A 13,881-nucleotide genomic window follows, 5' to 3' on the forward strand; every position below is an offset into this window, starting at 1 on the left:
GATGTTTTCATGCATTATAACTCCAATGTATGATTTGATTGTGACTATCAGAAGACGTGTCCTAATTTTCCTGTTTACACAGATTGATGCTCGCTCACATCTCTGAGTGACATGTTATGCCTGGGTGTCGGGTGGATTAGACATGCTGTAATCTGATTGGACGGAAGTGTTTTTACAGTCCTGCTGAAATGGCACAACAACCAATTGAGTCACTCCACTGGAGTCCGTTTCACATAATGGTTTTTATACTGAGCTAATCACATTTTCTATCCTCTAACCCATCCTAAACATATCCCTCTTAGAAACCTTGCAGCTTCTTTTTGTAACAACATAAAACACGGTATGTTGTGTCATTATACGTACAAAGCATGTATTATTTGTGTGGTGCTGATTTGGCTCAGCAGAGCAACACTCATTCATAACAGTTCCTATTATAGACCTGTTATAGAAAACAATAACAAAAGAATTACAACTCCACTGTGCACGTCTGGTCTCGAAGCACTTACGCTTGTTATATCCCAGAACAGTCAAAACAAGTTAAGTAGTGCATAGCTTTTGAGCCTAACTACAACAGTACATGATGAAGAAGTGTCATTACCTACCCATAACTTTTCTCCAAGGACATCAACCGTTTACCTAAAGTGATTTATTCACATTATCTTGTAGACACTGAGTGCATACTTTCTGCTACGGGTCACTATGAAGCACCTACCGCTGTTGTTTTCAATAAGTTGTACAAAGATGTCACTTCCCAAACCAATAAATACGATTATGTGCATCTGTCTGTGCTGGGAAGTTTTGATCTATGGAAGACATACTGTATATGACTGAGGCAGTATAAAATCAGCGGATATGCTCTGGTGAGGTATGTAGGATGGGTAAGACATTACTGATTAAGTTTCTTGAGGAGGCTGAACTGGTTATCAGTGTCAGCGCTGTTCTTGTGCCACTTTTTGATCCTTAGAAATGAACTGTAGACGTTTTTGTAAATGCCCAATGAACGGCTGATCTCTAAACCTTTAAAATGAGCAGTAGTGCTTTGATGCATTTTTTGTTTTCGGTTTAAAGGGTTAGTTCACCCCAAAATGTGAATTCTGTCATTAATTACTCACCCTCATGTCGTTCCACACCCGTAAGACCTTCGCTCATCTTCAGAACACAAATTAAGATATTTTTGATAAAATCCGATGGCTCAGCAAGATCATTTCCTTTTTCAAGGTCCAGAAAGCTACTAAAGACATATTTAAAACAGTTCATGTGACTACAGTGGTTCAACCTTAATGTTATGAAGCGACGAGAATATTTTTTTGTGCGCCAAAAAAGCAAAATAATGACTTTATTCAACAATATCTAGTGATGGGTGATTTCAAAACACTGCTTCATGAAGCTTCGAAGCTTAACGAATCATTTGTTTCGAATCAGTGGTTCAGAGCGTGAATCCAACTGCCAAAGTCACGTGAACCATTGAAATTTATGATGGCTTACGTTACGATGTAACAAAGCCTCATTTACTGAAATCACGTGACTTTGGCAGTTTGATACACGCTCTGAACCACTGATTCTAAACAAAAGATTGGTAAAGCTTCGAAGCTTCATGAAGCAGTGTTTTGAAATCACCCATCACTAGATATTGTTGAATAAAGTCGCTATTTTGTTTTTTAGTGCACAAAAAGTATTCTTGTCGCTTCATAACATTAAGGTTGAACCACTGTAGTCACATGAACTGTTTTAAATATGTCTTTAGTAGCTTTCTGGGCATTGAAAGTGTTAATTATCTTGCTGTCAATGGAGGCCTCACTGAGCCATCGGATTTCATCAAAAATATCTTAATTTGTGTTCTAAAGATGAACGAAGGTCTTACAGGCGTGGAACGACATGAGGGTGAGTAATTAATGACAGAAATTAATTTTTGGGTGAACTAACCCTTTAAATTGCTGATGCTTCATCCTTCAATAACATACTTTTTGCATTACATTCAGTACGTTTACATGAACAAAAATATTAAGATTAAGACAATATTCTGATTAAGAAACTACCATGTAAACAGCAATTTCTGATTACCTTATTCCAGCTAAAGTCATACTCGAAGTAAACACAAATCGAATTAAGACGTGGAATATTCCTATTTTAGTCGTATTATTGAAGGGTATTTTAGACATGTACACACCTTAATCACACTATAAACGTCAGGTGGGATTTCTTGCCGCATAAACACGGCAATGGTCAACTGTTTGACAGCAAACAAGAGAGCATGGCTTCAAGCAAGAAAGCACAAATCATATTCCTCTTACCTCCGAGTTTGTCGGGGTGGCATGAATAAAATTTTGCCGAATGAAAGTCCAGAGGAGGCCTGTTGCTGGAGAATTTGTATCTGCTGTCATCTGTTTGCACATATAGCATGACAAATAATGATCTGCACTTGAAGCTTTCATAAAATTAAAAATGAAACACCCAAAACTGTATATGCTACCATAATGAAGACGATCTGTATGTTGATACGTGAAATTCTGGAGGGAATGTTGGACGGCATGGCATTGGGACATATTGATGTGCCAATAATCGATCTATGTTCTATAACATGTAAAACTGGAACATGAAAGTTTAAGCTCATAATCATAGTAAAATATGTGGCGTTTGTCGACTTTAATCACAATAAACAGGCTTTTAAAGACTTTAATAGCATCTATTCCACTCCGGCCGAAGTGTACATGTGTTTGTTACGAACACAGATGACGTTTTCATGCGCAGGTTTGTAAACATAGCGGTAAAGAAGGCTTTGTTCTTATTGACAATGTTGCTTGACCAGAATATAATGCAGTATATTGATAGTCGAAAAAGACACTTTAAAGCATGTCAGCACAAAAAATCCAATATGTCCATAGAAATGTTTTTATAAGTAGATTAAAACAATGGCCACTAACACACTTATTGTTTGTGAGTTCATCATCTGTGCTGCGCATATGCGAATAATGGCAATAAAAACAACCGCATATCATAGCGAATAATCAGAATAATGAAATTGCATGTAAATGGGAGTTGCGTCATGTAAACATCTTACGACGATTAAGTCCGCTGGAAATAATCACATTATTGGTGCACAAATAAACCCAGTCATTGTGACAGATGCATGAAACAACTGGCGCTGAAATGTGCAGATTAAAATAATCAAGTAAACTCTTAATAAAAAACTTGCAACTGGTTTCTTTGGTTTGGATCCTTCAGAAGGATATGCTAAGACACAGCTCGAAAGGTTTACAAGCTAATAAATCCTCTGTGAGACAGCATTATCCATTAGCGAAAAGCAAAGAAAAAAGAAGTCAGCAATGCCTCTGCTCTTTTTTCTGCTGATGCACAATCCGGCACCTTGAGCAGTGCAGCGGTGCATGAGAAACTCTAATCCACACTAATAGGATTGAGTAGATTCACCCACCCCCAGTCTCCTCGACACATGTCTGCAAGCCTTCACAACTGCTGGCAAACACCGATAAAATATACACATGTCAAAAACACCCCCAAAACTGAGCCATATTTATGACTTTAGTCTTATAAATGCCAACTACATCTCTCCTAAATCTACATATTTCCTCTGATGTTGTGGGTGATGTTTATTTCTGGCACACAAAGTCTGGTTCCTGACAAATCTGTTTTGCTCAAGGGAGATTGATTAGTGTGAACCATGCCTCGCTCCCAACAACTTTCACGGGACCTCAGAAGATGCATTTTAGAGATGCATTAGCTGGTAAAGGCATCGCGAAAGAACTGGGTGTTCCTCAATCCATGCCACAAAATGTAGGGGCAAACTGAAACAGATTTGTAGTGAGGAAAGGTCCAAAATTCATCTTCAACTTTGTGCAGATCTTATAAGCTGCTAAACAAAACGTGGTTGTTGCTGCTAAATTCACTAAATTCAAGGGTTCACTTACTTTTCCAGCCTGCACTGTGAATAATTGTTCAGTGTCTTTAGTTAAAGATGTGTTATTGGTGTACTACAGTGGTTCTCCTTTTATTTTAAAGTCAAACTTGTATAATGGATTGTGATTGTGATTGTTGGCTTGAGAGGCTTCAGAAGATTTGACAACTTTTCCAAGACACACCCAATTGTGGCTTAGATGAAGATCAGATTTAATTTTTTAAGCAATCAATGCAGGTCATTCTAAATGTTCACAGACTTGCAACTTGCAGTCATTCATTTGGTTGGGTCAAGTTGTTGAATCCTGGATCAACACTGATGTGTGAATGGAGATAACAATGGTTACATTCACACTGTGAGCCTTAATGCTCAATTAATGCTCAGATCTGGGGTGCGTTTCCTGTACAACGACGTAACTCGCTGCTTCACTACAATAGTATGATGCATCGTTGAACAAATCAACTAGCTAGTCACGATTGTTTCCCGAAACCGTATTGTCGTAAACCTGTCGTTCAACCACGTTGGTGAATGACGTCACACAGGTGGTGAGTAATAACTTATTTAAATGAATCCGTTTGAGATCGAATGCTTTATTTCCAGATTTATTCATAGGCTCGTTCTTACGTACCAGAGCACATACGCACATATGCACTGAAAAGTCCTGGGTTGAGCCTTTTGGGCCATTTTTTTTGTGTGTGTTACCCAGCTCCTGGGTCAGACGTAATAACCCAGGGGTTGAGTTATTTAGCACTTTTTGCGACCTCTTCAGGAGTGAGCAGTGCAGCAGGTTTGTGTACGTTTTATTTTATCCAAAAAATTGTTATTGTTCTGTATATCATTTAACGTTATGCAAAGCAACATACAGGGGCGCGATGCGAGTCACCTAAGCGAGTGTCGCATTGGTCTTTTCGTGTGGTGGAAAATGGCAGATGTCTTGCATAAAACTGTATGATTTTATTCAAAAAGAAACAGAATATTAATACTTAGGATGTTAAAATATGTTCTCAGAATTGTACACTGATTATTTATGGACAGATTATGGAGTCAGTCACACCATTTTTCGGCTATGAGTGAAACGCAGGCGTTGGTCTGAAGTTATCAGTTCCCCCGCCGAAGGTGAGCCATCTCCGACACGAGATCCAGCGCCGTTACGGTGGAAACAGGACAACAGAGACTGGTCCATTACACTTGAATTACTTCTAAATGTTTAATTTTTATCTCTAATATTTGTTAAACGAGCTTGAATGTAGGTAATATGTTTACAAAAAAACCCAATATAAAATATGCTATACTATAAAATATGATCGAAAATAAAGAAATTATCATGCAAACCGGTGGTTGTGTGGAGTATTTAAAAAAAGCTTTTAGGATTTAAGTTAATCCGTAAACAGTAATTCATTTATGAAGAAAAATAAAAAATAAGCTAGTATTATAGTAAATATGAATCAATCCATTATGCTGGGTTAAATAACTAAATTTGCTGGGTAAAATTAACCCAACATGTCTTCTGTCCTATATTTACCCAGCCCTTGGGTTCATTAGAAAAAGCTGATAGTCAAAACCATATTAAATGTGTATATAAAATATATATTTGGAGAGAGAGAGAGAGATTACAAAGATTCTGGCCTAAAGGCTTTTAACCCAGTTGCTCAGAAGGCACAAAAGGAGGATCGAAATGCAGAGCTCAGAGAAAAGAGAAAAGCTTTACTATAATCTTCTTTTATCCTTTCCTTGACCACATGACCAAATCAATCTGACCAATCACCTGACTATAGCTGCACTCGCTGCGCAAATTGCAGACTAACATGGCATTTTTGGTGAGGAAGGGAAGGTTATAACAAAGAAACAAAGTACTTTACTTTCAATCCTACACACGTATATCAAAAATTGGGGACACGTCTGTTATCTTTTGATTTATGTTGTGCATTCTTCTGTTAATAATAGCAGGATTGATCCGTACGATCTATTTTTCAACCCGGTTTTCTCGAAATGCAGGGCCTTGCCTTCTTTTTTCTCACTTGACTTCTTCTGTTGATTATTCCTTCCTCTCTCTGTGCTCATCTGGAGCGATTGATGCTGCTGTTGTGGGGGGAAAAAGAGAAGAGAACATAAATGAAAGAAGCCACAAGGTTTTAATATTTGCATTAACAAATGCTTATTAGACAAAATACAGAGTGAAAGAGCTTTTTTAACAGGTTAGAATGAAGAAGAACATACTGAGTAGGATAAATTGTTTCATCAGGATAAATTAAAGTGCTCTATTATGCTATTCTAAAGGCTCCTAATGTTGTTTAGAGTCTCCTACAACAGGTTTACATGCATTCAAGGTCAAAAAACACTTTAATTTTCTCATAATATCCACTGCAGCATCAGCTCTTTTCTGTCAGTGTCTGAAACGGTTCGGTCAAGGATTCGGTCTCTCTAAACCCCGCCTTTCTGAGATCCTGCTCTGCTCTGATTGGTCAGATTGGTCAGTCTGTTGTGATTGGTCAGAAACTAAATGCTCATTACCAAATCTGAATCTCAGCTCTTCCTCATCACTTGATTCACAGTGATATGAACAGTAACAATGGCGTTGGTTTTACCGTATCAATCTCATCAAAGTGGATTTGTTTTGGCAGCAGAAAACAGTGTCATCTCGACATGAACAACACGAACCAAACTCTTCCAGAGAGAGAGACATTTATACACACAAAAACTCAGTGCTGTCTTGTGACTTTATCAACTAAATAGTTTTGTTACTGAAAAAATATGCTTGGAGCATTGTAGCATTGTTAAACTTACAGCTTTGCTATTAGTAGAGAGACACTACTGCCCAACACTGAAACTCCACAATTCACATCTCTTTTGATCTCGCTTTCTCTTTCTCCAATTACTCCATTGCAACGGCTAAAGCCTCCGTTTGATGCATAAGAAAGTAGTTCTACACACAAGAGTATTTTATAGACCAAATTTTGGTAATGGTCTTGAAATAAAACACTTAAAAAGGCAACATCACCGCCACCTCGAGTGTGTATAATTCAACAGCCTGTTGTCAGTTATTCCTCACATATTCCATGTATTCTCATAAATCACCTAGTAATGTGAACCTAGTAATGTTATTTTACATATTTGTTGGTCACAGGTTCAGAAAAAAAATAACGTTTTGGTATTACCACCCCAAGTCTTTGTAAAGGGGGTCAAAATTAGCTTTTTTTTAGTTGTAATACATTTCTTAATTCCTCTCGTGTAACAGAGACATGCAAACAATTAAACACTCCATGGATTAATCAGAATTTTGGTTTGTGACTTCACATTTCATTTGTTTTGTTTTGTGACAATCTTATATTTGTAAACAGCTCAATAAAAGTTTTGTTCTAATCTCTCTCTGCACATCTGTGTCTCCTGCAGCTGGCACCACGTATATATTTGGGAGAGATGGTGGTCTGATCACATACACGTGGCCGCCGAATGAACGGCCCAGCACGCGAGCAGACCGGCTGGCGATGGGATTCAGCACTCAGCTCAAAGAAGCAATACTGGTGCGAGTGAACAGCTCCTCTGGGTTAGGTGACTATCTCAAGCTACACATTGTAAGTGAACCATTTCTCTATTTAACAGAATTTTCTATAGAAAAAAAAAGTATACACCAGTATTACCTTAAAAATGATTTATAGATCCATTTATTAATGTGATACACAAGAGAGCAACTTCAGATCTTAAAGAAAGTTTAAAACCACTGAGGCGGGAGTTTTTACTCTTTTTTTATGAATATACTGTCTGAAACCACTCATCCCTTCACTCATTCAGTGTTCACCATGCAGTGAAAGCCACATGTCAGCGTAAATGTGATTACAGGGCTTCAGATACAATGGTAAACACTACTGTGCTTTGTGTCTGACGTTATATTGGATGTGCTGTGTACAAGACATGCTGTATTTACACATCAGAGACAGATGTTACCAAGTGTAAACTGTAAAACTGACACACAAAATAATGTAAATGAAACAGCAAACATGGAAGTACCCTTAAGCAAAGAAAAATATATTTCCTAATATATGAATGATCAATATATTAAAGGATTTAACGGTATATTAGAGAATATACAGAATAATATATTGTGTAAATATATTACAATATATTGAATAATACATAAGGAATTGCTGCTTTCATATATTGAAAAATATGTTACAATATATTTGCTCAATGTATGTAATTTTATATTCAGTAATACACTTCATAAATTGAACATATATTTACTCATGCAGTACACACACACACACACACACACACACACACACATATGAGCAATATCACACTCGTAGCCGTACGATATGGCTGTATATCAGCACGGCTGTGATTCGGCCGTAGGCATGAGGCCGCAGGCCTTAGTTCGACAGCACAACTGTGTAAATAAATAAGAAGAACAACGGAGTGTCTTTAAAAACCCTCTTTTGTGAAGAACTACTTCCTTCTGCCACTGATTCAAATCTGAAGTTGACAGTTTAACAGTTGAGCCCACCTTTGACTTTATCCTTTTAACATTTAAGACATTCCCACGAGAGCGCTAGTCAATGCATTTGTCAGTTGCATCTCGTAAGATGTTTCAAGTAAAAACAACATTCTTTTTTCCTTGTTTCAATCCATTTCAATACAAAGCTTTTGCGACTGACTGACTCACCCTTTGCCACCATCTCATGGCTTATTAATGTAACTTTCACTGAAGTCGAAATCGCTAACACTGCATTCACACATCATTTACTTTGAATGGGTGACGTCACATGTTGCCGAACTGAATTGTGGGTTCCGTCGCATTGCTCGCAACAGAAGTTGAACATTTCTCAATTTTTCAAGCGCTGATGCAGGCATCAGCCAATCAGATCGCCTTATGCAAATACCCTAGAGCAGTCGCTAGCCAGTTGCGTTCATGCAACACCAGAAAGTAATGTGATTGGCTGTTGTTACTATGACGGTCGCGTCAGCACCAAGCTTCAGACACGCTCTCCGTCAAGCATTGAAGCCTACGCCCAGTGTGAATGCAGCTTAACGGACTCTTTCTTAATACCAAAAATATGGCATGTTATTTATATAAAATATTATTTATTGATCAATAATATTTAAATTAACATCAATAGCCATTATAACAGTATAAGAAATAAAATAGGAAATAAACACAAGCGAACAGTTCAGTCAAACGTACAAAAGCAGCGCTCTAGTTAGTACAGGATTTAATTTCAATGTCAATATAAAGTTATGAAACTTAATATAGCCCTTAAGCCAAATCTAATAGCTCTGGAACAAGTAATAAATTAATAAGACCAAAGATTGCCTGTTTTGATATACCCAAAACGAATTATACCTCATGCTTAACCACTGTCTACATAAGAGCCAGTGGCAAATTCCAAAGGACTGTCCGAGATGAAGCTGTTCTCTGTGGGTACATGAGTGCTGAGTGATCGCTGACAGCCTGGAGCTCACATCTCCAAAAGCGTCTAAACAAATTTTCAAATAAGCGCTATGTTTACATATAAATCGCATATCTGAGGTCCAAACAACTATATCCTTGCCTAAAAAACTCTTAAAACTACATTATATTCCGTTACAAAATAACAGTAGTAGGATATCTATAAAAAATGGTGGTTTTGCTCATCTGCCATGACATTCGCTGTGATAATGCTGACAGCAGAATGATTCAAATGGTGAAACGGTTCCTGTGGCGATATTGGTAGAATATCGCATGGCTGGAAAGACCTCTCAGCCAATCAGATTCGAGAACCAGAAAGAACTGTTGTATAAACAGAAATATATAATGTAATATATATTTCTAATATTTCATAATTATTTACTTTATATATGTTTCATATTTAGCTAGTAAACAATAGCACAAGCACACCTGCATGTTCTAAAGTATTTAGCAAAGATACTCTCACTGTGCTGAAGAGTGCACAGCCAGTACTTTTTAAAAAGTAATATATAGTCTTAATAGTGTTTAGCCAATCGTCAACCTAACCACAGACTCTCTCTTCAGAACAATGATAACCCCAAAAACTCACACATACCAGAAACCCGTTTAAATTCCAAAATAATAGAACATTACAGATCTCAAACATTAACAGATCTCCCCCTATATTAATATTGAGCAAAACACATGAAATGACACTTAATTTTAACATTTACACTCATTCCGTGATTGTGTATATATGTGTGTACGTACATTCACATTTATACGGCAACATGTTTGTGCAATATATGTACACAATAAATGATAAAACTTCATGAATATTACAAGTAATGCTATTTTTGTCTTCATATCTCAATATTTTTTATATGTATCAATATATAGCCATACATGGTCAATGCATATATTGCAGTATATTGAAAAATATACAGTAAGCACTAGTTTCCGCATATATAGAGATGTATTATGTAACATAACGCATTATATTTTGCAGTATATTCTCATATATTTTTCTTACGTAAGGGTACACAGAAACATATTTATATCAACACTTGTTACAGCAGGGAAAAGTATTCATACACCCAATGACATGCATGTGCACTTGTAATATGTCATTGCTCTTTGGTGTTACTGTTGCAGCGTCAGGCTGTCAGGTCAACTATGGCCCGTTGGGTGAATATGGGTTTCGAGAGTTTCACCTCCACTATGTATCAGATGGCAGAAGTGGCCATAGAATTATAAACTCACCACACGCGAGCAGCACATATGAAAAGATGCATTAAAAAACACACTTTTTGAACACAATGCCACAAACAAAGGCAGCAGCACAAAAAATGCAGACCAAGGACACATATGACTGTTCTTACACTGCAAGAAAAGTGAGACAGGTTTATTTACACAAAACAGAGACAAAAGAAGTCAAGTCACCTTTATTCATATACTGCTTTGTCCTACAATACAGATTGTTTTAAAGCAGATTTACCATGATAAACAGGAAAATACTGATCAGAGATGCAAACAGAGTTCAATTCTGCAAAAGAAGTAACATTTCTGCTGCTTACAACATTTACATTTATTTGTTTAGCAGGTGCTATTGTTTAGAGCAACAAGCGATTCATCTTAAGGAGGCAATAACAAAAGAAATGCTAACAATGCAAAGTTTCAAACATTTTCTAGAATAGTACATGCTAGAACAGGGAGGGCTTAAACAAAAATAGTGATTTTATTCAGCAAGTCAAGTCACATTTATTTATATAGTGCTTTATACAATAATAGACTCAAAGCAGCTTCACATTAATAAACAGGAAAACTGTTGTAAAATTCATCACTTATGAAAACAAATTTAATGTAAAAAAGCAGTAAAGCAGCTCTACAGAAGACAAAAGTGTCATTATTCAGCTCAATTTAGTTTAGCAGGATACATTTAAGTGCTCGCTCACTGTTTCTTGAATATTGTCAGGGATTTGGCTGTCCAGATAGGGTTGGGAAGATCATTCCACCAACAAGGAACAGTAAATGAAATCATTCTTGGTAGTGATTTTGTTCTGAACTGTGATGATACCACAAGGCACCGCTCGCTCCACAGGCTTCTGAAGGGGTTGTAGACTCTGGAGAGGAAGTGGAGGTAGAAGGGTGCGGAGCCTGTGGCTGTCCTGTAGGCAAGCATCAATGTCTTGAACTTAATGCAAGCAGCAACCAGTAGCTAGTGCTAGATTACCCCAAGATTTTTGGCTGATCTGCTTTGGACTATTGTAGGTGATCCTATCTGGATAGTGAAATTGTGCTGTATCGTCACTGTATTGGGGAAGACGAAAAGCTCTGTTTTCGCTAGGTTGAGTTGCAGGTGATGTTCTTTCACCCATGCTGAGATGTCTGCCAGTCAGTCTGAGATCTGTGCAGCTATTTTGGGATTGTGTGTTTGAAATGAAAAGTAAAGCTGTGTGTCATTAGCAAAGCAATGGTTCCTGTGTTCCAAAAACCATGTTCCTGTGTGATGGGTCCCAGCGATGTAGTGTATTTATAGAGAAGAGAAGGGGTCCCAGAACTGAACCTTGAGGTACCCTTGTAACCAGCTGATGTGATTTGGATACCTTCACCCTTCAGATAACCTTGAAATACCTGTGAGGTAAGATTCAAACCAGCAAAGAGGAGTTCCAGTGATGCCCAATGATGAGAGTGTGGAAAAAATTTCCTGGTTGTTAAACGATCTAGCAGAATGAGAAATGACGATTTGAAATCAGCTTTCGCAATCTGCAGAGCTTCAGTGACCAATAACAAGGCAGGATTTGTTGAGTGGACACTTTTAAATCCTAATTGGTTGTTGTCCAGCTGGTTGATCTGTGAAAGGAAAGATGAACGAGTTGTTTTCTGAACTGGAGGAGAGAGACAACTTTTTACAAATGAAGTAATTAGTGTAGTTGTTTTACGCAGTGGGGTTACCCAGGCCTGCTTGAATATGGTGGGGAAAGTGCCTGTGAGGAGAGATGTGTTGATTATGTGTGTGATTGCCAGTAGAAGTGTGAGAGAAATGGCTTGTAGAAGGTTGTGAGGGAATGCGGTGTTCATGAAGAACATTGAATAATCAGGGGTTGGAAGGAGTAGCACACTCTGGCCTAGAGGAGAGAGGACAGATATTGTCTATAGACAGGATTTTAATGCAAAGCATAAAGTGTCTATGGCTAGTGATGTGAATTGGGTGAGGGAGAGAAGCAGGGAGTTGTAAAACAAATATCAGAAAGAAATTATCAGAAAGTAGATCACAAGATCACACTACATCACAAATGTAGAGGAGTTCTAGCTGGGTGCCTAAATTGTGAGTACTTCCGCCGTTGAAGACCAAATGAGACTAGGAGAAAGTGAAAATCGGCTGCCATTCGTGGGGAAACAGGACAGCAGCACATCCAGCTCCTCTAGAAAGTTGCCCAGCTGACCTGTGGGGCAATTAATTACGACAACATGGGGTTTCATAGGAAATGTGACTAATTGCAGGAAACTCAAAGGAATTATTGTTGCACAGAGAAGAGTGAGTTGAATATTTCCAGCTGTAACAAATGAACAGACCTATACCCCCACTGCTCCCAATGAGAATGAGAAGCTGTCAGAGAGAGAAGCAGGGGTCGAATTCAAGTCCCTGTCAATCCCAAGATGCTACGACCTGAGTGGGCAGCAAAGGCCAGAATATGCCTGCTTTATTTACAGCTGACTGGCAATTTCAGAGCCCCAAAAGAAAAGGGAGAAGTGCACTTGAAGATGTGCAGACTGGAAGCAGGTTAGTAAGATTGCATCTTGATTGACATCCTCAGCCTGCATGTCTGGACTTGCATGAGCTCGCAGAAGGGATATCAAAACATCTTTTAAACACTATTTTGGAGCCCCTTCTACAGGCTCCTCTGTTCTCTGAATTGGGCTGTGTTTTACAACTGGTGCGCAGTGAGGACCTCAGTGTCAGTTATTCTTGCTTTATTTCAAGAGTGTTTAGATGATGGCTGTACACAGTCAGCGCTCAAGGTTCATGTCGCATCTATTGTAGCTCATCATGCTCCAACAGCTGCCTGCTCTATTGGCAAGAATTATCTCATTATCAGATTTCCAACGGATGTTGAGTTCATATCCTTCATTCAGGGCACAGGATATAACATCTGATTTTCTCCCCCATCTCGGGAACAACAAGATATTAATTTGCTGTGTCTGGTTCAGGCTCTACACATTTACATTGAGCGCTCTAGCCACTTTCACAACTTTGTTCACTCAAAAATTACTTTATTTTTAGCATTTTTTCACCCTCACTCTGTTGTACCAGTCCAAACTTGAATGACGGCCTGTTTTCTGTGAAACACTACATGAGATTTTTTTGTAATGCACTTTTCCTTTTTGCTCTTTCCCATGCATTACAGTGAATAGGAGACCATAGCTTTCAAGCTTCACAAATAATCCAAAAGCACCCTAACAGCTTCAGTTTTATTATATCAAAAACAGCGGCCAAAATATTCTTCTGAAATTCACCTTTTGTGTTCCAAAGAAGAAAAAGGTGTTG

At 38.0% G+C, this 13,881-nt stretch overlaps 1 protein-coding gene across 17 annotated transcripts in view; it reads left to right on the top strand.

The window, feature by feature from the left end:
- nrxn1b (neurexin 1b) overlaps nucleotides 1-13,881 on the top strand; it is a 97,663-nt gene that overhangs the window by 64,576 nt on the left and 19,206 nt on the right. For all 17 annotated transcript variants that reach the window (XM_051917744.1, XM_051917747.1, XM_051917751.1 and 14 more), the window contains one exon: nucleotides 7,301-7,482. In XM_051917744.1, coding sequence (XP_051773704.1) covers nucleotides 7,301-7,482 — 182 coding nt within the window. The remainder of the gene's footprint in view (nucleotides 1-7,300; nucleotides 7,483-13,881) is intronic.

The sequence above is a fragment of the Ctenopharyngodon idella genome, chromosome 13 (assembly GCF_019924925.1).
Source record: "Ctenopharyngodon idella isolate HZGC_01 chromosome 13, HZGC01, whole genome shotgun sequence".
Taxonomy (NCBI): domain Eukaryota; kingdom Metazoa; phylum Chordata; class Actinopteri; order Cypriniformes; family Xenocyprididae; genus Ctenopharyngodon; species Ctenopharyngodon idella.